This window comes from Sorghum bicolor, chromosome 4 (assembly GCF_000003195.3).
Source record: "Sorghum bicolor cultivar BTx623 chromosome 4, Sorghum_bicolor_NCBIv3, whole genome shotgun sequence".
Taxonomy (NCBI): Eukaryota; Viridiplantae; Streptophyta; class Magnoliopsida; order Poales; family Poaceae; genus Sorghum; species Sorghum bicolor.
In genome coordinates, this window is record NC_012873.2 from 6,149,690 (window position 1) to 6,171,825 (window position 22,136).

At 42.2% G+C, this 22,136-nt stretch overlaps 1 protein-coding gene across 2 annotated transcripts; it reads left to right on the forward strand.

The window, feature by feature from the left end:
* On the forward strand, window positions 369-20,342 carry LOC8071613 (methyl-CpG-binding domain-containing protein 9). 2 transcript variants are annotated; one of them, XM_021458543.1, is made up of 11 exons: window positions 369-1,063; window positions 9,845-9,930; window positions 10,278-10,597; window positions 10,761-11,900; window positions 12,010-12,678; window positions 13,333-13,638; window positions 14,228-14,563; window positions 15,326-15,424; window positions 15,850-16,254; window positions 16,976-19,021; window positions 19,507-20,342. In XM_021458543.1, the coding sequence occupies exons 1-11, from the start codon at window positions 369-371 to the stop codon at window positions 19,747-19,749; spliced, it is 6,345 nt and encodes a 2,114-aa protein (XP_021314218.1). In that variant the 3' UTR covers window positions 19,750-20,342. The 2 variants fall into 2 exon arrangements, with proteins under 2 accessions (XP_021314218.1, XP_021314219.1); XM_021458544.1 differs by lacking the exon at window positions 369-1,063 and adding an exon at window positions 7,345-9,234 and having other exon boundaries at window positions 19,507-19,749.

The window sequence follows — 22,136 nt, forward strand, 5'->3', positions numbered from 1 at the left end:
CCCTCGCGTGCCTCTGCTCCGCGTCACCGCATCCCGTCCAGCCAAAAGCGCGCCGCGTGAGTCACTGACGTGCAGCCCCACACCAACTCTCCTGGCATCCGCTGCGCTCCCCCCGAACACGCACCGCACCAGGCTGGCTCGCCTCTAGTCACGCACTGTCCTTTCCCTTCCGTTTCCTCCGGGCGACTGGACCTGCGTGCGCCCCCCTTCCTTAACCCCAGCGTCGCTTTGCTCGTGCTGCTCTCTCTCTCGCCGCTCTCGCTCCAAACCCCCCCGCTCCCCTCACGCTCCCCACCCACCTCCTCCTCTCGAGACCATGCCGAGCGCCCTCGACCTGGCCTGAGCGCGAGCCCGATCCCCATTCCGTCATGGATCGGCCGCCGCATCTCGTCATCGACCTCAACGAGGCCCCGTCGCCGCCGCCGAGCGACACCCCACCGGCGCAGGCCCCGTCGCCGCCGCGGGAGTTGGCTCCGCCGGTCCAAGCCCCGCCGCCGCCGCCGCAGCAGCAGCTTCCTCCTCTGCTGCCGCCGCAGCCGCAGCCGCAGCCGCCCCTGGGTGCGCCCAACCAACAGGCGCGGCTCCAGCAGGAGGCTCTCGAGGGGGTGCTTCGGGTCCACCGCCCCCTCGAGCTGAGGAATACTCCCTTTGGGCCCGTAGGGAACGTGCCCGCGGGCTTGTTCCCTGGTCTGGGGCTGCCGCTGCTCCCGCTGCCGCCGCCGGCGCCTCACCCGGGGGAGGCGGGTTGGGGCAACCCGGTGCCCCCCTGCTCGTCCTGCGGCCTCCCGGAGATTCTGGGGGGAACCTTGGTCTGCGACGCGTGTGAGAGGGGGTTCCATCCCAGCTGCGTCCGCGTCTGGCCGCCTCTCCTTCCCCCGCCCCCGCCACCCGGGCCCCCTGGCGCGCGGCGGCCCCGTGCCGCGGCCAACGAGGACTGGATCTGCCCTGAATGCGAGAGGCGTGGCGCTCGCTCCACCCGCTGGAAACTTGGTGCAGTTCAGCTTGACATCAACGCTGCTCCGCCCGAGGACCCCGTCGCAGTCATCACCAACGACATCCGCAGGCAGTTGCTCGAGCTCTTTTTAATTATTTCTATTATTGATTATATTGATAGTATATTATTGGCCATCGAACTCCTTATTCTTAGAGGCTATGAGTCTGAGTAACCTGCTGCTTACAAAATGCTGGCACTAAGCAATCGATGATGGTAACAGCAGAGCTGGGGATAATGCGTTGAACCTTGTTATTTTTACTTATTCTGTTTGACTTTATGTTTGTTTTGGTGCTTGCTATTGTTATAGTCTTACAGAGTTACAGCTAGTTTGTTAGTCGCTGTGCTACAGTTTTATCGGTATGTTGCCTTAGATTTTTTTTTTCACTGCTCTGTTCTAACTGTATTGCATTATTATAGTATTGTATTTTCTTTCCGGCGTAGGATGTTTCTTGTATTTGTGTGTACCCTTTCTTGTAAATTAGGCCCTTTGGGACCACAACACAGCGCCACAAGATCAAACATAGACAATATGGGTTGCTTTCATCTATGCAGCACAGATACGGATACAAGTATCAGTATTGGCGGATACACAGATAGGGTATTTTTCTAAAAAACTGGTACATGGATATGTTTAATTATTTTTAATGAATAAATAATAAGGTATATTAGTATTCTAAAAGCAGTAACACACTATCAGGAACTTGAAATTCCCTGCATTCTTGCAATTGTGCTGTTCTGCCAAGTGCCCAGCCTACCCATCCAATTCTCAAAGTCCAAACTTCCAAAATCCAAATGAGATTATATAAAATTATAAGCGATTAGTGCAGAAGTAGGGCTTGTCAAATCAAGGGATGAGGCTTTAGGCTTGGAGGAGATGGGTAAATCACTGATCCAATTCCCTTCCCCTTTCAACTACTGTTCCAGACGAGACTAATTTGACACTGTTGAAGCAAAGAGTTTGTAGATGATTTCACATGGGGAATGGGGCAGGAATAGGCTACAAAAGACAAGAGGAAACAGCGATACATCACCTGTTCACCAGTAACTCGTCATCGGTTTGCCGTCAATTTATAGCTGGCGTCAAATGGGCAGCGTGCGCCTTGCGGGTGGCAAGTGTTACCGTGGTTGCTGCCTGTGGTTGAACTCCTTACGGGCAGGGACGCGTGTACGGCTGGCTGGGCGAGTAGGAAGTTGGACAGGCTGGTGGCGGGGGCGTCGCTGCAGCTGCTCCCTGCTCGAGCATGCCACTGGTGCTGGATCTCCTTGCAGGCGGGGGGAGCGGATGGTAGGAAGTTGGGCGGCAGCGAAGGCGTGCGTGTTCGTCATTGCCTCGCTACCTGGCTTGAGGCTCGTGGTGCGCATGTGAGTCTGAGGGTTATAGTGGGCCAACCAATGATTTCAGGTCGACTGGTCGAAGCTGGTCGCTCTAGGACCGACGAAGCGATTAATTGAGATTAATCGTCGACCCTGGTCGTCCAGCTATTTTAGGGCATATATGCCTATATATACCCCTCTATATATACTATATAATATACACAATCAATCCAGCATCAAGACTACATTAGTGTTTAGATAGTGAATTACTTGTGGGAGTTGGTTTCTTCTCTTTTCTGCACTGTCCAGAGGTCCATATTGCTGTCCCAAACTCCCCCTGCAGCCCCTCTATTCTATCTAAACCCTAACAGGCCAAAAACTTAAAGCCCATTAGCCCAGTCCCAGTTAGAAAAGGCCCAAAAAAACAGAAGCCTGGTCGTCCATCTTACCTGACCTCCTAATCGAATCCTAGGAGCGACCTGGACGATTAATCGCGATTAATCGGACGACCTGAAATCATTGGGGCCAACTCAACTAGGCTGTATCGGCAAAACAAGTCAGTACGTCGCCACTCACATATATAAAAATCTGTTATTTATTTATTTTCAACGATACTCCAAGGAGACATCTCCGTGTCATATCCCTCGCGTCTCCATATCAAATACGTATCCGATAAGGGATACGGGGTGATCTGACGCATCCATGCAACAGAGCCTTTCGTTCAAAACTTATAAGTTAGCCACCACAACATGTCTTTGACATGTTATGTGAGTCCCATTGCGAGTATAGGGCCTACAATTGCAGCCGGAGTTCGAAGATAAAACCATTTGGAAATGGAATCGGCTTATAGAGCACAATTTATGGGAGTGTACCAACAATACAAAACAAACTCCATTTGGAAGGCACATGTGGAAAATAAATGCAAACACTTCGCCTGGATCCTCATCCATAACAAGATATGACAAATAATCTTGAGCTTCGAGGCTGGCCACATCACCACGCTTGTGCACTTCCATTGAAGACCAGCTACCACCTATGCTTGGCCTACCCCTTTGCCCAGGCGGTCTGGAGCCTTGTTACCTCTTGGGAGCACTTTGCCACTCTTGATATGGCATAAAACTTCGACACCCTAGCAGACTGGTGAGAACATTCCCTCTGCTCGATCCCCAAAGATCGCAAGCGAGCTTTCAGTGGCGTAGCTATCTACACAACGTGGAACCTTTGGAAAGAGCGAAACCACAGGATTTTCAAGAATACTCATGCCACGACCCTCCAAGTCGTGGGAAGGATAAAAGAAAGCGTGGAAATCTACAAAAGGGCACATTGTATGCAAAATCAATAGGGACTAAGTTTAGTTTCTTATTGTTGGGGCTCCCAGCGCTTGTTTGGCTCTCTTCCCTTGTATATAAAACTCTTCCTCTTAATTGATAGGCAGAGCTCTTGCCATTTGTGTTCAAAAGAGAAGGCAGGCTACTCGTTACTGACCTTGGTTCATTCCTCTTTTGGTTGGGGCATCGCCGCAATCTCGAGGTTATATTGCCTAGTTGGATGTCCTCAGTGGCTTGAGCTTGTATCATTCGCTGCCTCGTGTCACCATCTTGCATCCATCGCTACCGTGCATTGGGAGCACCAGAGCACTCTCTTCAATTGTCACCACAAACAGAAACCTCCACTACAAGTTGCAAGGAGCACAGTAATATGCCTTGTAGGTTTTATTGGGCGTTGACTCCCAGGCTATTGCATCGTATGCACTCTGCCCCTCTTATGGTTTGGCCTTATTTTGAGACTCCATAATTGGATCCTCTTTCAATGACACTAATTTGTGGTGTGCATATTTTTTTAGCTTATTATATTCCATGTTTGCAAAATCTCACTAGTTCCCTTGGCTCATGGTTTTAGTGGAGCTATGGTTGTGCCAAACAATGAGACCTTTGCCCTGGTTGCCTACATAACCACTATTCACACTCTTTTGCTCATCTCCTCTCTGTTGAAGTAAGGAATGCCTTTCTTAGTGATGAGATTCATAAGGGTCTTCATGCAACAACTACAACCCTCAATGACTCGTTCCATAGGCTGGTGTACTGCCTATCAAAGGATTGCCATTGTCTTCAGTGCTTCGTTGGCATTGTGTACTCTTGTGTGATTGATCTATTGTACACGAAGGATCCTCATGCTTGTCAAGTTGGTGGAAAGTTGCTCTTCGAAGAATCTAGGGTACCCTTTCTTTCGATATATGGACCACTCCTTTATTGGTCATGATTGGGTGAGCTGATTAGATATTTGTTCTCAGTTTCTTGATATTGTCTCTACCTTAGAGACAACTTGGTGTTGTATCCCTCTAAACGCAAATGACTTGTTGACCTATTTGTGGAGGTGTCTTACTATGTTTTGCCAAGGCGTCGTTGAAGTAGCTGTCGTAGCTTCTTCTTGAACTGAACCATCCTTCTTTGAAGGATGCTAATGCTATCATCATCTACGATGATGTCAGTGCTATTTACATGCCGCCAACCTAATCACAGTCTCATCGAGATAGAACCCTACATTTAGCGCAACAAGATTTCTTTTGTTTGGCATGTCCTTATGTTGTCTAAATTCGTTGATATCTTCTCTGGAGGACAACGATTGTCACTCTCGAATCCTATGTCAAGCACTTTGTTGATGTTGTCGATGCGACTGCATGCCATAACAATCAGTATGTAGATGTTGTCGATGTGGTTGCACGCGAGCGTTAATGCTTTCCTACACAACTAAACATACCCTAATTTCTCGAAGATCAAGATTTATTGGTATCGTAATATGCCTAATATATCTCTTGTGAGTGTAAAGTTATTTATGTGATTGTACTTAGCTTTACATTACATGGGAGATCAAAGAAATGCAACATCATGTTGGCTTCACTAGATGGGGGATCAAAGAAATGTAACATTTGTTGGCTTTCCGCAAACTTCAATTAGCTGTCTTTGCATCTATCGCAACCCCTATGTGATTTGCTTGTTGCAAACATCCAATTATCTATTTGTTTTAATTATGGTGGAGCCAGCGAGCCAGTGACTAAAGCTCATTGCTTATATGTTTGAGCATAGCTCATGTTCATATGTAAATCGAGGACTCTGAAGCCTTGATGTCTCTATGCATTAGCCTTGAGATGATTCTCTCTATTTGAACACTTGGACTACTTGTTATAGCTTGTTTTAGCCTTGCATATCAAAACTTGGAGCTCAACTTAATAATCCACTATGGTTCAAGTCTGTTTGAGTCTAGCTAAGTGCCTAAGGGGGTCAAATCTCCGACCGACCTTGAAGCTGCCCATAAGACATCTTCTCTTGCCCATAAGCCATCGCGCGCTCCTTCGACTTGCTAATTGTTATGCTGCTCGACACGGTAGGCGGCCCTAACACATAGAGGGTGATCCAACTAGATGTGGCCTCTTGTGGAGAGTGGCTCAAGGAGGCAGATCTCCGACCGACCTTGAAGCTGCCCATAAGACATCTTCTCTTGCCCATAAGCCATCGCGCGCTCCTTCGACTTGCTAATTGTTATGCTGCTCGACACGGTAGGCGGCCCTAACACATAGAGGGTGATCCAACTAGATGTGGCCTCTTGTGGAGAGTGGCTCAAGGAGGCAGAGCTCACCCCTCACAAGTGGACTTTGGCAAGATACAAATTATGCTACTCCTCTTGCACACCTCATCCTATTGACCTCCATGGTCAATAGGAATGCAAGTGGGCTTGCCTTATTAAGAGATCTAACATTGATGAATTGGCAGCGGTCCGCCTTTAAGGGCATAAATGTTAATTAATGACCTACCTAAAAAAACTCGACCAGAGGGGGAACACCCCTAGACATTGCAATAAGAAGTCGTAGACTTGTAGTAGAATTCAAACATGGACCGATAAAGGGAGACCCCAAACACACTGCTCTAACGAGTACAACTCGAGAGAAGCTTGTACAACCTACCTTTCTCTCATGGATAGAAAAGAGTTTTAATCCGTGTCGTGTGTTGTAGACAAACCCACATTTTCATGTTGTGACACAAAACAAAATTGACGAGTGTTGTGTGTTGTATACCGAACACACTTTTGAGAGTTCTAGATACAAAATTCCCCATTTAGTCTACAACTATTAGGTATTGCTAATGATATGGCATATGCAGCTAAGAACAGCTTGTTGCCTTCCCTCTTAGAAAAAAATATATTTCTAGTTGGGTCTATTGAATCCATTAAGTCATCTTTGCCATCATAGTTTGGATATTCGAGCTTATTGTAGTAAGTAACGACGTCAACTTCTATAACAACTCGATTAGGGATGGATGAGGTCGTAAACTGTGCCATGTCGAGCCTTAGCTAATGTGGCCCAAAGTTGAAGGCCCTTTGCAATTGCCGCAAAGTGGTAGTTATTGTGCCAAAGTAAGCTTGTAGCGAGATACGTTGTGGTGTATTGCAATCAAAGGCTATGATTATGACCTATGCTATGGAGATCATTGTGAGCACATTTGATGATAATGACGATGATCTTTGTGATGAAAGTAGGTTGCCTCATTTTGGTCAAGGGACCATCAAACTTTCGCCTAAGTCCCCATGCATCAAACAAGCCTAATGAATCTCGAGAGATAGCTATTCGTTCCTTTTGGACTTAAGCTAAGTTTTTTGTATAACAATCATGGCCTTTATGCCATTATTCTCTAGTTCTACACTAGAGTCCTTGTGGTTCACCGGCACTCTAGTGTGACCAAGTAGTAAAGAACCTTGTAGACATTTGAAACACCCAGTATGGAAACTAATTAGGAAACTTGTTGTGCTTGCTCTATAATTATTGTTTGTAGACATTGGAAACATTAATCTGTTTGTAAGATAAATCCTTTGGAGTTGTCATGGTCTGAGCCATGCAAGGTCCAAGGCAACAATACTAGAGCCCCTTCAGCCATTAAGTTCCTTTCCATTCAGGGGCGGATCTATCACTGGGTCAGCCGAGGATCGAGCCCCCCCCCCCCCCCCTCCTCTACTGCCCCTCCTAAGCCCCCTACAGGTTTGTAATCATATAATCTTAGGGGGGGGGGCGCTAAATGTAGAAAATGAGGAGGATGGATCTGCCACTATTACCTTTCTGGTCATAGTTCCACTTCCATCCTCTATTTGCTCCCATATTAGTTAACAAAGGGCAATTATGTCTCCTGCAAAAGGAACTTAGATGCCTAGTTGCCTACTTTCCATATCATGATTTTTACTAAAAAAATAGTGTCACTTGAATAATATACATGTGAGTATTTTATGGATTTGATTCATATAGTATATTGTGAAATTATTTATCATTTTACAATACATCAGTGAGGTATACTTGATCATTTTCATTTTACAATACACCAGAATGGTACACTCGATTACTGGAATGACCCAGTGCAGAATGTTCTGTTCTAAGCAAAACACAATAAGCCACGGGAGTGGAACTAACAAGTAAGCACAAACACTTACTGTTATAGCTGAATCAAAATCAAGTGGGTAGTTGCTCAAATTACGGTACAAACACTTACTGTTTACAGTTATGATATTTTTAACTGTGCCAGTTAGGTTGTACAGAAAACTGTTATTATCTTGATCGTCTTTTTTCCGTAAACATAAATGCATCTTGAAATTTTTAAACCTATTCATGCCTGATTTGCTGTTCCGCATTCTGGTTTTGGAAGGTCCCAAGCCTTGCAGTTATTTCCATTCTCATGGTATTTGCATGAGTTGGAATTTGGTGGGATCAAGTACCTCCTATGTGCTTTACCCATGGACGGGCCGGCATGCCACTTAATTTAGGCCACACAGATAGGTCCCACATTTCTCTTTTTCTTTTTTCTCGAACACGCAGGAGAGCTGCGTATCATTGTATTAATAGAAGAAAAAGGAGTCATACATAGACCCAAACACACTCACACACCCCACCCCACCTACCCTGTTTTCTAAGGCTTAAGCACCTGTTTCTGAGTAAACAACGATCGAGCGAGCTAAAAAAAAACTAACAGCTCCAAGCAGTGAGCAAGGAAAGACCCTTTGCTCCTGCCATGTTGCTGAGTGATGGATCCTTCTGCCTATTCCGTTTCTATTTTAATTTTATCAACACCAAAGGACACCATCCATTATTGTGGTGAATGGCGATTGAATCATATTCACATGTTAGAACGATGGCATGGTCATGTATTGTTATCACCCAGTGGTTCTAAGATAGCAATATTGTTTTTTCTTGTTTCAACATCAACATTAGTGCTGTTAGCCCTTAGACATGTGCTTTTGATGTAAAATTCCTGATCAAATTGTTACATCTCATTTGGGTCCTTAGGGAAATAGCTCAGTTCTGTTGCACAGAAAGAACTTTAATAAGGCGTCATTGTGACATGATTATTCAACCAGGTGTTCTAACATCAAAGTTGTTGTAAAGGTGTCCATACACCCAATTTGTTCAATCAGGTCCTTATAATTATTTCTTGTACACAACCAAGCCTCATCAGATAAAAAAAAAACTTGACCAGATAGAGATTTGCCCACTGATTTTGTTCTAAAGAAGTTTGTGCCAGCCTTCGAACCTGGGGTGGTGATGGGGGTTTCATTGACCCCCAGACTTCAATGGTGTAAACCATTGTAACTCTTAAGATTTGGCGGGACTCATCAGATATACTTGCTTGAATTGGTGACGTGGAATTTGCCAATAAAATATTATTTAATTAAGACGTTTTCTCTCGCTTTCTATTGAGCTGGTAGACTGAGTCTATACACCGGCTTTCCCCTCTATAAATAGCCTATACCCTCTCTCCTTGATAGAAAGAAAACCTAAGAACTACACAGAACACCTAACTATTCTGCCCTCTCTGCTCCTGCTCCTAATCAGCGCCGCAATCCTGCTTCGGTCAACAGGGAAGTTGTAGATCTACAAATCGGTGCATCTTGAGGTATAGATCTAAGCATAATTTTGTTTTCTGATCAGATCTGGGGTGTGAGCATAGTCACCAGAAACGGGATCGATCTGTGTTCGTCGTCCTGGGAATATCGCCCTCGTTCTGGGAACGCAGGAACAATCTCGTCCCTGCTTTCACAAATAGGGTACTGTGTTTCTTGATCCCAGTTAATTAGCCCCATTGATCCGGGGACACTGTGATTATGGGCGAGCATGGGGAACAAGGGGGCTGTAGTTTGCGATGCGCATTTTAGGGTTCAAACTAAATTCAGTCCGGTTTGTACCATTCTAGCTGTTTTTTCTTGTCAGTCCGCCTGATATTCCATTTACTATTTTTGGATGTAACTTGTTTAAAATTTAGGTTCTCTTTGCCTCGGTTTTTCCCTTCCCCAGACCCCACTCATGTGGGAGCCTCCAGCACTGGCTCTGCCCTTTTTTTTTTTTCTTACCAAACTAGCAATTATGTTCTACAAACTGGAATGTCTTTGGTTACTCTGACAGTAACAATGCTCGTGAACTTGGTAGAAGCTTTTTGTTAAGTGCTAGCCTAATCATAAAGACACTATTATCTTAAGGTGGTTAATATGTTATTGTGACTTCCGCAGGCAAAATATCTCCGATGGACCTCAGTTGACAGTTGCCAACTTGCCACATTTTGAGGGGGTTCACTTGCAGAATACTACTCTTTATGGTAAGTATAACAGATCAATCATTTACTTTTATTTGATGCAAGTCAGATACTCAGATTTGTTGTTTGTTAGCTTTTTAGACAGATATATCTATCTCTGTTTATTAAAGAGGCCTTTATACAGGGATTTGTAGTGCTAATTCTCAAGCTTAAATCCTTTCACTGAGTATGTTCAGTGCTTAGCCATTGTGTGCCCACTTCTGTGTGGTTTCTGGCTTCCAAAAACATTTGGCGTCTCACTAACTGTTTAAGTGAACTGCATGGTGTTCAATTGCATATATTATAAACGTATGGTTTCAAATGTGAATATAGGTGCAACTTGTACTAATTACACATTGTTGTTGTTGTAGATGGAATGCAGTTTATGCCAGCATTTGATCTTGCCCAGTGTCTTGGCATGAGACAGAATTTGACTTCCATGGACCGAGATTTAAATGCTGATGGAAACGTACCGCAAAGGTCAGTTAATTTACGCAGAAGAAGAGATCTTCCACAAACATCAACATTACCCAAGGTTGCTGATAACCATGAGTTGGGAAGTGCTGGCATTTCTATGGATCCATCATTTTTTAACAACGCAATCGAACAAAGTCCTAGTGAAAACAGAAGTTCCTTAAAGCCTCCAAAATTTCTTATGGAGAACAGTAATCATCAGCCACATCATCATACAGTGAGTATCTTGCTTTGTCCATTTCAGATTATGCTTCACCATTCAATGCACATTTTATATGTCACTGTTATTTGACAGTACACTTTTTTTTGAGTCCCAGAGCGAAGTGTATTTCTTTTAATACTGATTTGACCTGCATGCATTTGTTGTGGTGAAACTCTAGGTTGCCCTACCTGTTCAATGTAGTGATTTTTTCATTACCAGCTTGGGAGAAATTGATAATCGGACAAGTTATCATAATTCGTATCAGATATGGCCGGTTGGGTTTACATCTTACTGGCATGATAGAGTTACTGGTTCACTGTTTGAGTGTGAAGTGATTGATGGAGGAAATTTTGGACCTTTGTTTAAGATGAGAAGGTTACCGTGTTCAGCATTCCAACTTCCGGATGCATCAACCACAGTGTGCCCAAATGTTGTTAGAAAGGCTGATACAATAGAAACAAGGGAAGGTAGTGGTTCCATTGAAGACACTACTAATGATGCTGATGATAATATTTCTATGCTCTTATCAGATTTCTCTGATACGAATCAAGATTTCTTATCATGTCTCGGGAATGATATGGAGGGTAAAGAGAGTTTAGGGTGCAGTAATGTACAAACTTCGAGTATGACAGTGCCAGCTGTACTGTCAGATCTTGGGTCTTTGAGTTTGGCACCGACTAATGATGCAAATATGTATGACAAAATTGGTGACTTCAGTTATGAAGGAACATCACCTTCCTCAGTCTGGAGGATGGTTTGTTGTGCTATGATGGAAGCTTGTGAGAAAATGTACAAGGAGCATGGCCATTTGGTATTATTCTGCACTCACAGTAGTGAAAAATCTTCATTTGACTATGGAAGTGGACGTCAGCGCACTGATAGTCCTTTCGATCTATTTGCTAAGTTTTGCTCATCAAATGGACCTAAGGTACCACGGTTTATAGAAAAGGAGAATGATGTGGAATCAACTTGTGCATTACTCAAAGAATGGTTGTATCCAGACAGAATCGGGTTTGATATGGAATTTGTTCAAGAATTTGTGGAATCTCTTCCTAAATCCAGGGCTTGTTCAAACTATCAGTTCTTGTGTAACAGGACTGGAATTAACTCTTCGCTGACGATTGCAAGTGGCACACTGATAGCTGTTAATAAAAATAGTCCGTCGCATGGGGATGTCATGTCATATGGTAGACATGGATCTGTAGTGAGTGGGCCACAGGATCATGCTCAGCCTAGCTCTTTTAGCATCCGTGAGCTTCCTCCAGGAAACCCTATTAGCTGCAAGCTTCCACCAGAATTGGCAGGGGATGTTCTCCAGGTAGTTTTGGTTTCTGTTTCTTTCACTTGTTCCACTGTTTAAGGAAACAACTTTTTATTTGTTGATTTCTTGGTTCTAATTCTTGCAACTGGTTTGTCTGTGCTTGTAGATATTGGAGTTTCTTGGACGATTTGCTGAAATCATTGGCCTGAAAGAACTTCCTTCAATTGAGCAAGTAGAAGATGAACTCATTGACCCATGGCCAATTCACGTGAATGAAAATGGCACCCAAAACTACAGAGATCACACTCCACCAATGAATTCACCTGCTAATGTCTCTACATCGTATTCCAATGGTGAATCAGGTATAACTATTGAAGAAATGGTATCTGTGTTTATTCCAATTGAAACTTCTTCAGCACGAGAAGCTGCTCAAAATAAGTTGGCTGCCCAGACACTTGGGAGATGTAGTGGTTTAGTGCTGCCTGAGATCCACCTTGCACTCTTGAAGGTTCTTTTCACCGAACTTGTATCTAGAGTTGCAATTTTTGTGGATCCAAAATTTGATTTAAAGGAATCCAAATCCAGACGAGGAAGAAAAAGGGACACTGATACTCTGGCAAGAGAGTTAAAGATTGATATGCTGACTGCTAACAACTTGACTTGGCCAGAGTTGGCTAGAAGATATATTTTAGCTGTTTCTTCCATGAGTGGCTGCATGGATTTATCTGATATTTCTAGTCGAGAAGGAGTGAAATTGTTCCGCTGCCTACAAGGTGATGGTGGTGTCCTGTGTGGAGCTCTACCTGGGGTTGTTGGCATGGAGAAGGATGCATCGGTGAGGAGTTTGCTTCTTGTTAGCTTTACTTGCACTTCTGATTTATTTAGATATGTAAATTGTCCAATTTTTCCTGTCTCCGTCTTCAAATTTAGACAGTTTCAGTGAGTGTAGTTTTCTTGCTTTGGTCATCTTTTCTTCCATTTATGTTGAACTTCTTTGTTCTATGTATCAACTTCTATAATCAATACTTCAGCAGGGAGGCTGAATTCTATTGTATATGTAATATATCATAGATTACACAATGTGACACTTATGTGGGAATAGTGAGCCTTCGTCGAGGGAAATAAGTATAAGCTAATTTAATCTTTCTAGCCATGCCAGCATCGTCTGTAACTATTTATTTTCCAAATTATACTAGTGTATTGTTCATTACATGTGTTTTGGATTATTTGTCTATACTGCTGCTGGGGAAGGTTTCGCTGGAAAAGAAGCTAGTTCTTGTCCAGCTATGTCATGTATTTTTATTTTTGATATCATATATCGTAATGGGTGCCGTGTTCCATGTTATCTATCACTCTTTGTTTATAATCCATCTCCCACAATTATGCATAGAAAAAAATACTATGATTATCTACTTAGGAGGTAATTGTAAAATTTCTAGTTTGACAGCTATGTGTGCATATCATTAGCAATAATCTTCTTGTATTTCAGCTGCTTGCAGAGGCTGAAACTTTGATATGCAAGTCTTCAGCAAATGAAGGGAATAAGGTCTTTATGATGGATTACAAGGATGCTGATATTGTAGATTCTCCAGAGGAGCCTGCTAGTGACACTACATTACCAGATTGGGTGAAATCACTGGAGCCTGTGAGAAAATTGCCAACTAATGTGGGAACAAGAATAAGAAAGTGCGTTTATGAAGCTTTGGAGAGAGAACCTCCAGAATGGGCAAGGAAAATTTTGGAGCATTCAATCAGTAAAGAGGTCTACAAGGGTAATGCATCTGGACCAACCAAGGTTTGTAAAGTTCCTGCTGCTACTAAGTGAGAAAATTTCTTTTGTGTGCACTTCCTTACATTCTGCATGTGTTTACTCAAAGTAGTGAACCTTACTACATGTTTGTTCTTTTAGTATGTCATTATATGCTATGAACTATTGGTACATCAAAGAGGTTGGTCAGTAGGCTTCGGATAGCCCTAGATATTATTTGTTTCTTAAGTGGATTGAGCAACCAATTTTGTTGGAATTTTATCTGGTTAGCTGGCCAAGGTTTACTACCTTGTAGAGACACCTGTTCCCCCTCAGGTGCTCTTCTAACATGCTTTTGCTTCTGTAGCTTATCTGATCAGGAAATTTGGTGTAGAAATTTAATCTGAACTTACTGCAATCAGCACATTCTGATGAAATTTGACATATAGTTGCAAGAAGAGGAATGGCACTAGGTTGGAAGGCCATTATACATGCATTCAAACTAAGCTAAAAACAATACATTTAGATTTGTCACAAAAGTTACTGAGAGGGAGGGACAAGAAATGAACTCAGCTTTGGGAAAATTATGATTGCGAGATTATTGGAAAATGTACTAAAAGGCATGTTTATTTTTCAGAAAGCTGTCTTATCCGTCCTGACAGAGGCCTGTCGTACAAAAGTGCCCCAGAATACAGAAAAACCAAGAAAGGAGAGAAATATTATCTCCATCTCAGAGGCTATCTTGAAAAGGTGCCGTATTGCCCTGCGGCGTGCTATTTCCTCTGATGAATCAAAGCAGTTTGCTAATTTGCTTGGAACAACGCTAACAAATTCCAATGAGAATGAGGATGAGGGCATCCTTGGATTTCCTGGTATGGTATCTCGCCCTTTGGACTTCCGCACAATTGATATAAGGTTGGCTAAGGGAGCTTATCGCGGATCTTGGGAGGCTTTTCTTGATGATGTACAAGAAGTATGTTTTCTTTGACACCTTGTTCATTATTCAGTGTTGATGCATGCTATGTTTTTCTTGTAATGTACCTTTGAGGAATCTCCTTGCACTTTTATGATAGCTTGAAATGGTGTGTTATTTGGTACTGTCCTCTTCTGCCATTTTCTATGAAAAATAGATAGTTGTGTTACAGTACCACTTCCACTTGTAACCTTTTCACTGACAGTTTCTTTGATTTAGGTATTTTATCGTTAATTTCATGACAGTGTGTTGAGTTTAATTCAGTTATGATTGCAATTTACTTATCAATCTTGCTATTTATGACAGTAATGCAGTGATACCTGATATCCCTGTGCCACTTTTATTTATTTGTATTGAAATGTGATGGCTTATTGTTCGCACATCTTATGATCCATTCTTTCCTCTTTCTTGAGAAATCTTTTTAGACTATTATTATGTTAACTCGTGAAGAGAGATTAATTTTTTATTCTTTATAAGAATAGGAATAGCCCATGTCTTCATGACACATGACTCCCTTTGTCTCACATCATTAGTTCTGTAGACTGACACATGACTCCCTTTGTCTCACATCATAATATGCTGATGAGGTTGTCTAAGGTGGAGCCAAACTATCCAGCAAATAAGCTAAGAGTCTAGAACAATGTATTTAGTTTAGTCTTGGTCAATGTGTTTTATTTTGGTCGATGCCGCCACTTCTATTTCAACTCTGCAAGAAATTCCATGGTCAAATTCAGATTATGGTGCCTTTGTGTTTACCTGCAGGTAATCCGTAATCTGCAAACTGCATTTGCTGATCGACCTGAAGTGGTAGTCATGGTTGCTGCACTGTCTGAGAGTTTTGAGTCATTGTATAAGGCAGAGGTTTGTTATTCCTGTCTGTCCCTGTACGATCTTGCCTTTTATGTTCAGGGATGTGTGATTTTAGCTTACTATATTCATAAGTTCCATTATGGTATTGTTAATGTGTCTCAAAGCTTAGTTTTCCAATAACTACTAGTTCATCTCTCTTAGTTCTCTGAAGTGATTACAAATTGTTAACAAACTCCAGAGAGTTCCTTTTGTTCTGGAAAATTCTATTTTAGCGCTCACACTTGTAAATTGACTACAGAGATTACACTAATGCCCTTTGACTATTATACCTTAACAAGTCTGTGCTTCCCAGTGGTAATGTTTAGATACCAGCTTTATACATTGACCTTAGTGTGAAAATTTCTGTTTATTAAGTAGTATGATCATGATTTTTTTTTACTGAATGTTCCTCTACATTGTTTACTTGGCTGGTGCAGGTACAAGACCTTGTTGAGAAATTTGACAAATATCTAAGCAATGAAAATGGTAACTCAGAAATCCACCAGGAGCTACAAGATGCTCTCACGACAGCAAACAATAAGCTGCCCAAAGCACCATGGGAGGATGGTGTCTGCAAAGTCTGTGGAATCGATCGAGATGACGAGAGCGTCCTTCTTTGTGATACTTGTGACTCTGAATACCACACTTATTGCCTGAACCCGCCACTGGCACGCATACCACTTGGAAACTGGTATTGCCCGTCATGTACTGCCCAAACTCATGTTTCAGTGCAAGAACAAAAGAAGTGCCTTGGGGAGGAAGCTCATGTTTTTATCGAGAAACTCAACAAGTTAGCTGTTGCGATGGATGAGAAAGAGTACTGGGAGCTTAGCGTAGCCGAGGTCTGTCTCATCTCTTTATTTTTGAATGAAGTTATTAGCTCGTCACTCTTTGAATGCTTTTCATGTATTTGTATATCGTTTACTTAAAAGCTTTAGTGTTCCTTCATCCCAGATATTTTAAGTGGGTGAACATGCAAATATATCCTCTTACAGTTATTTTAAGTGCTTAAGATTTTGCATTTGTGAGATCATATGGGCACTCAAGCTTCAGGGCTTAAACTTATCAGAACTCATCCTCTAGCAGAACATTTTTTTTTCTTTTTGTTGATATCTTCCAAGCTTCTTCCCCAATCAATAATTAGGGATGCTTTCATCAGTTCATGGATGTGCTCCGCACTATATTTTTACTGTACTATTAAGACTCACTCTTTTTTATACAGCGCATTTTGACTTGTCACATAGACTTAGGAAATCACAGTTATAGAAAATGTTAGTTTGTGTAGGAAAGAATCTAATCAGAGCTAACATCTATATTTTGACTTCCTCATGATGAAATCACAAGTTTGTTTTAAATGCTTAGGAAAGAATCTAATAAGGGCTGTATAGAGGAAAAAGCCATAAACGTAATCTACATGCAAGCTTTGTAATCTGCAACAAGATTACAAAACAAATAGGCCTTTGATCAGCGGGGGTTGTATTACCATAGCCGCTATGTGTCACCCTATTTCTATAGCAGATAAGTGACAACCTTCTGATATGTTATTTTGATCTTCAATTGCAGAGAATATATTTGCTAAAATTTCTATGTGACGAATTGCACAACACAGCTCTCATCAGGGAACATCTAGATCAGTGTTCAGACAGGTCAAATGATCTCCAGCAGAAATTACGTCATCTGAATTATGAACTGAAAGAGTTGAAGTATCGGGTAGAAACAAAAACTTCGTATGCTACACAAAGTAGATGGATGAAAAATGACCAAATAGGCAATAGTTCAGGACTTGTGGAGAATCAGCAGCGTGCTATGCCCACAGCATCAGAGCATCTTGAAGAGGCTGAACAGGTTAATGTTGGAGTTAACCTCAGCAACCCTGCTGAAGGGGTTCCTGCTGGGCAATTGAATGTGGGTAAACCTTGCAGTACTGACAATGGCATATCCAGCACATCTGTCATTGAAGGAAGTAAATCTTTGGGACTTTCAAAACAACCATCAGAGATAGTTACTGACCGGACTGATCGGGACTCTATTGGTGAAGGATCCAAAAGGTTTGAGAAATCATTAGGTGGCAAAAGTGGTACTTGTGATAACTTGAATGTGGGAGAGACTCATTCTGCTACAGTTATCATTGCACCAATTGGAGATTTGCCTGATGAAAATGCTAGGGCATCGTCCCAAGACAATATGGAAACATCGACATCTAAATTGGTTGACCATGATGCTGATAACAATGAATCAAATAATTTATTGGAGAGGATTTCACAGTTGCAGGATTCAATTAGCACAGTAGAATCACAGCTGAGTATGGCATCCTTGAGAAGAGACTGCCTGGGTAGGGATTCTGTTGGTCGATTGTATTGGGTTACAGGAAGACCTAGTAAGCGTCCTCGTCTTGTTGCAGATGGAAGCATGCTGATACCCAAGGACAGAGACATTAGCATGGTTACAAGCCATTCTCAGTCAACATTTGATAAAGGATGGAATTCGGCATCGCTTGTTATGTATGAATCTGATGAAGAAATCAAGTCTCTTGTTGACTGGCTAAGAGACATTGATCCAAGGGAGAAGGACCTGAAAGACTCTATCTTGCACTGGCAAAAGTCTCTTTATCACCAGGCTAGTTTTCCCATCACTGATCCTCCAGTGTCCAAGTCTTCAAAGAGTGAACCACCTATGGAACTTCCAAACACAAAGGCTTTTATAGTTTTGGAGCAAAAGTATGGTCCGCAATTGGATCAGGACACTAGTGAGCTATCCAAAAGGAGAGGAAGTAAGTCAAAGTCGGGTTCTGAAGAAAGAGTATATCGCTGTGACTGTTTAGAGCCTCTGTTGCCTTTTCGACACCATTGCTTAAATTGTCATGAAACATACCTCACATTGACGGAATATGAAGGGCATAATGGTGTAAAATGCAACAGCAGTAACGACTGTCCTACTGAAAGTAAAGAAAATGATGAGCCAAAACTGAAGGGTACCAAAGATCCTGTAGATCATAATTGTTCCATTGAACCATCTAACAGTGGAAAATTGGAGTCATGCCCTTATGACTTTGAAGAAATTTGTAGAAAATTTATCACAAATGATTCAAACAAGGAGACGGTGAAGGAGATTGGGCTACTTGGATCAAATGGAATTCCATCTTTTGTGCCTTCACCTGCATATTTCCTTGACCCGCCAGCTCTGCTAAATGAAAATAAAAGAAATGACGATAAACCAAATGATTGGACTTCCTCATTGGAGGAATGCCAAGCTATGTCTGCCAAAATGTCTGGGCCGGAGGGATCCCAAGTTGGTCAAGATTTTTCTGGCAATGCAGGTGATGGGCAGATGCCAAAATCTAAGAAGCCTGTTAGGGATGGTACTTCAGCCAAGGAAGCACCTTCAACAGACAAACCAACAAGATTGCTAACTGTTAATGGGGGCTTGGTTCCAGAGTCATCACTGATGCCTGTGATAGGCAGGAATTTTCATATCCTGAAGCAGCTAAAGATAAACTTGCTTGATGTAGAAGCAGCTTTGCCTGAGGAAGCATTCAGAGCCTCCAAGTCTCAGCAAATAAGAAGACGTTCATGGCGTGCTTTTGTGAAGGATGCAGAATTAGTATCATATGTACGTCACCCTATTTGTGTATTTCCAATTTACTGAAATTTTTTTAGAATAGTAATATTTGCCTTTTCAGTGAGTTTCCAGGCACCATTTTTAGTTCCTAACAAATCTCATTACTTTCCTAAGCAGATAATCTCCTACATTTTTTTTCTTATTCCTAATTTATGACTTATTGCTCCTAATCTAAACTCCCATGCTACCTTGCATTTTAAATTTTGAATTGTACGTTAGCTGCCTCTATGTTTGACTTAAAAGGACTAGTGCATGATCTGTAGTCTCCAAACTGAGAAATAAGGCCAATAATGAATCCTAGAATTTAAGATGTAATTAGCAAAATGGCAGTGTGACAGATCCAAGTGGTAGTGGACCTAATCTGTAATCATGTCTGTTCCTTCTAACTCAAGTCTGGGAAATTGCAGTTTTAGTTACGGTAGAAGCCTAGAGATAATTGTAGCATGACTGATTAATCATGTCTGTGCCTCTTTTAGGTGGTATTGGCAATCAACTTCTTGCAGAGCATGATAAAAGCCGAATTCCTGAAGAAAGATTGGTGGTACTGGTCCTCCTTCACTGCAGCTATCAAGACAACAACCGTATCGTCGCTTGCGCTCAGGATCTACACCCTCGACGATTGCATCATGTACACAAAGGATCCTTCTCTAAACCCCGAGCCAGCTGACAATGCAAGGTCTGGAAACAAGGGGAAGAGGAAGAAAGATGCGGATTCATGAGCATCGTACTGACAGTGCTCCTGGCTATCTCTGTAGATTCTATCTACATTTAGAAGCTTCTCAGTTCTCCGGCAGCTTAACAACGCGGTCAGGTAGATTGGAGATTTAGATGATAGTGATACAGGTCACAACCTATGTGTGGCCTCTTACTGTAGATTCCGGTGTCCCAGCAAAGGTGCAGTCATGTTTTACCCGTTTCAGTCTTGTCCTACTTACCGGCCCTGTCATTGCGCGACTTCTGTTGTTGCTAAGGTTTAATCTCTGTAAATTTTATTCGAGGGATGGCACCGGCTAGCGCTGGTGTTTGAACTGTTGCCTGATGGGTTGCTCTGTTCTAGGGGATTAGATGAGATTTGCTAGGTCGGTAGGATTTACCCCATTTCTACCCTGCTTCATTTTATTTTAGTGGCAGCAGTGGGTAGTCGTAGTTCTTGGTTCTTTGGTGCTGGGCATTGTTTGCAGATGTCCCCTGCAGCATCTGACTGCGTTAGGGAATAACATGAGGAGTGTAATATTTTTTTTGACATAGAAGTTGTAACTAAACCGAAACTAATAATGATGAATGAAAATGAATCCCTATTCCTTTCCCGGTTTCTTAATGTCGTAAGAGTTGGTTGGTCGCATCTGCCAGTTGACTTGGATGGACGGAAAGGTTGGGTTGAACAGCATCCCCATCTCTTCTAGGTCACTCGCTGCCATGTTTATTGGCTTTGTTTGATCTGGAAACTGGGAGAAATCAACAGAGCGAGGAATAAGATAAGTATGGAAATGCTTTATGTACATCTTGAACATAAACATGCGTGTCAAGCCATTGGATGCATTGATTTGAATCATTAGATCCTGTAAATGTATACGTTTGGGGCGAACCAATTTGACTGAATGTTTGCAGATTAGAGAGCTGGCAACAGACCCTGCATACGCTTGACGTGGGGCACCGGGCCTCCCAACGATTTGTAGCGCCTGTCCTTAATCCCTACTTTTCTTCGTCCACTTCAAATTCTACGTTATTTTAGCTGTTTAATAGTTTTTACTACATACTTAGGCTTGTTTGGCACAGCAAAACACTTTACTAGTAAAGCTGTTTTAAGCTGTTTTTTTTTTTAGAAAATAGCTTCATGAACAACTTTCTAGATGAAGCTGAGCTGTTTTGGAAGAAGTGTTTGGTAAAATAGCTTCATCGACTACTTCATGTATAGATGAGAGAGAGAAATGAGGGAGAGAGCTGCAATAAGCTATTTTTTTCAGCTTCATCTCAACTCATGTCTTTGTAAGAGAAGAAAAGCAGCTTTATGAAGCTTTTGTGAGCTATACCAAACAGCCCATTAACTGTAATGCATAGATGTATAGTAAAAGCAATGTATCTACAAGAACTAAATGACTTATAATTCGAAATATATGTAGTATTTTTCTTCGTTTCCTCGCCTGGGACCCCACCCGTTCTCGACTTCCGCTGCTGCCATGTCTAGGTCTGTCATGGCTCTATACCAGCAACCTAAGGCCTTGTTTAGATACATTCCAAAACCCAAAACTTTACAAGATTTTCCGTCACATCGAATCTTATGGCACATGCATGAAGTATTAAATATAGATAAAAAGAATAACTAATTTCACAGTTTATCTTAAATCATGAGACGAATCTTTTAAGCCTAGTTACTCCATAATTAGATAATATTTGTCAAATAAAAACGAAAATGCTACAGTGTCAAAATCCAAAAACTTTTTGCATTTAAACAAGGCCTAAGCCACCCTGCCCACTGAGCAACAGCCACTAGGTTTTTTTAGATATGGTGGGAAGAAAACTCTTGAACAAAGCCTCCAAAAAAGAAAAGATAGTCACATTTATCGATCTTGATCTCCTGAGTGACAGAGCATCACTACTAGGCCATTCCACTAATCCTGAATTTTTTTTTGTGAGACCCCACTAATCCTGAAATTGACCCTGTAAAAATATATTTTTTTTGGCAAAAACTTGGGAGATCTGTACTTACTTCTTTGTATTAAAGTAGAAAAGTTATGAAAATACACATTGTAAGCTAAACAGAGAGGGGTACGGTGGCCAGAGGTTTCTTTGTCCTTTCTTGAGGTGTTTGTCTTCAATGTGGTTTGTTTGTTTGCTCATGTTGCAACTGGGTTGTCGTTGGGTTGTGTTGGTAGAGTTGTCTTCTTCCTAAATCAACTTGGTATTCTTATAAACTTGGCAAAAACACAAAAAACCTTCTCCAACAACTCTCTAAATCTACTTGGTATTTATTCCAACTTGCTAAACATCGTCGCCGCGCGCGTATACATCCGCACTCCCTATCCTCGCGTATCGTTGTTGCAATCTTCCTCGTCAACTTCGTCATCCACCACAGGAACACCAGCGGGCTGCAGCGAACTTGCAGAGG

What these genes read in the sequence shown, in the direction of transcription:
- LOC8071613 (XM_021458543.1), top strand. Translation starts at nt 369, where the DNA reads ATGGATCGGCCGCCGCATCTCGTCATCGACCTCAACGAGGCCCCGTCG. An exon ending in TGGCAGGGGATGTTCTCCAG is followed by an intron (nt 11,901 to 12,009) that starts GTAGTTTTGGTT and finishes CTGTGCTTGTAG; the next exon opens with ATATTGGAGTTTCTTGGACG. An exon ending in TTCTTGATGATGTACAAGAA is followed by an intron (nt 14,564 to 15,325) that starts GTATGTTTTCTT and finishes GTTTACCTGCAG; the next exon opens with GTAATCCGTAATCTGCAAAC.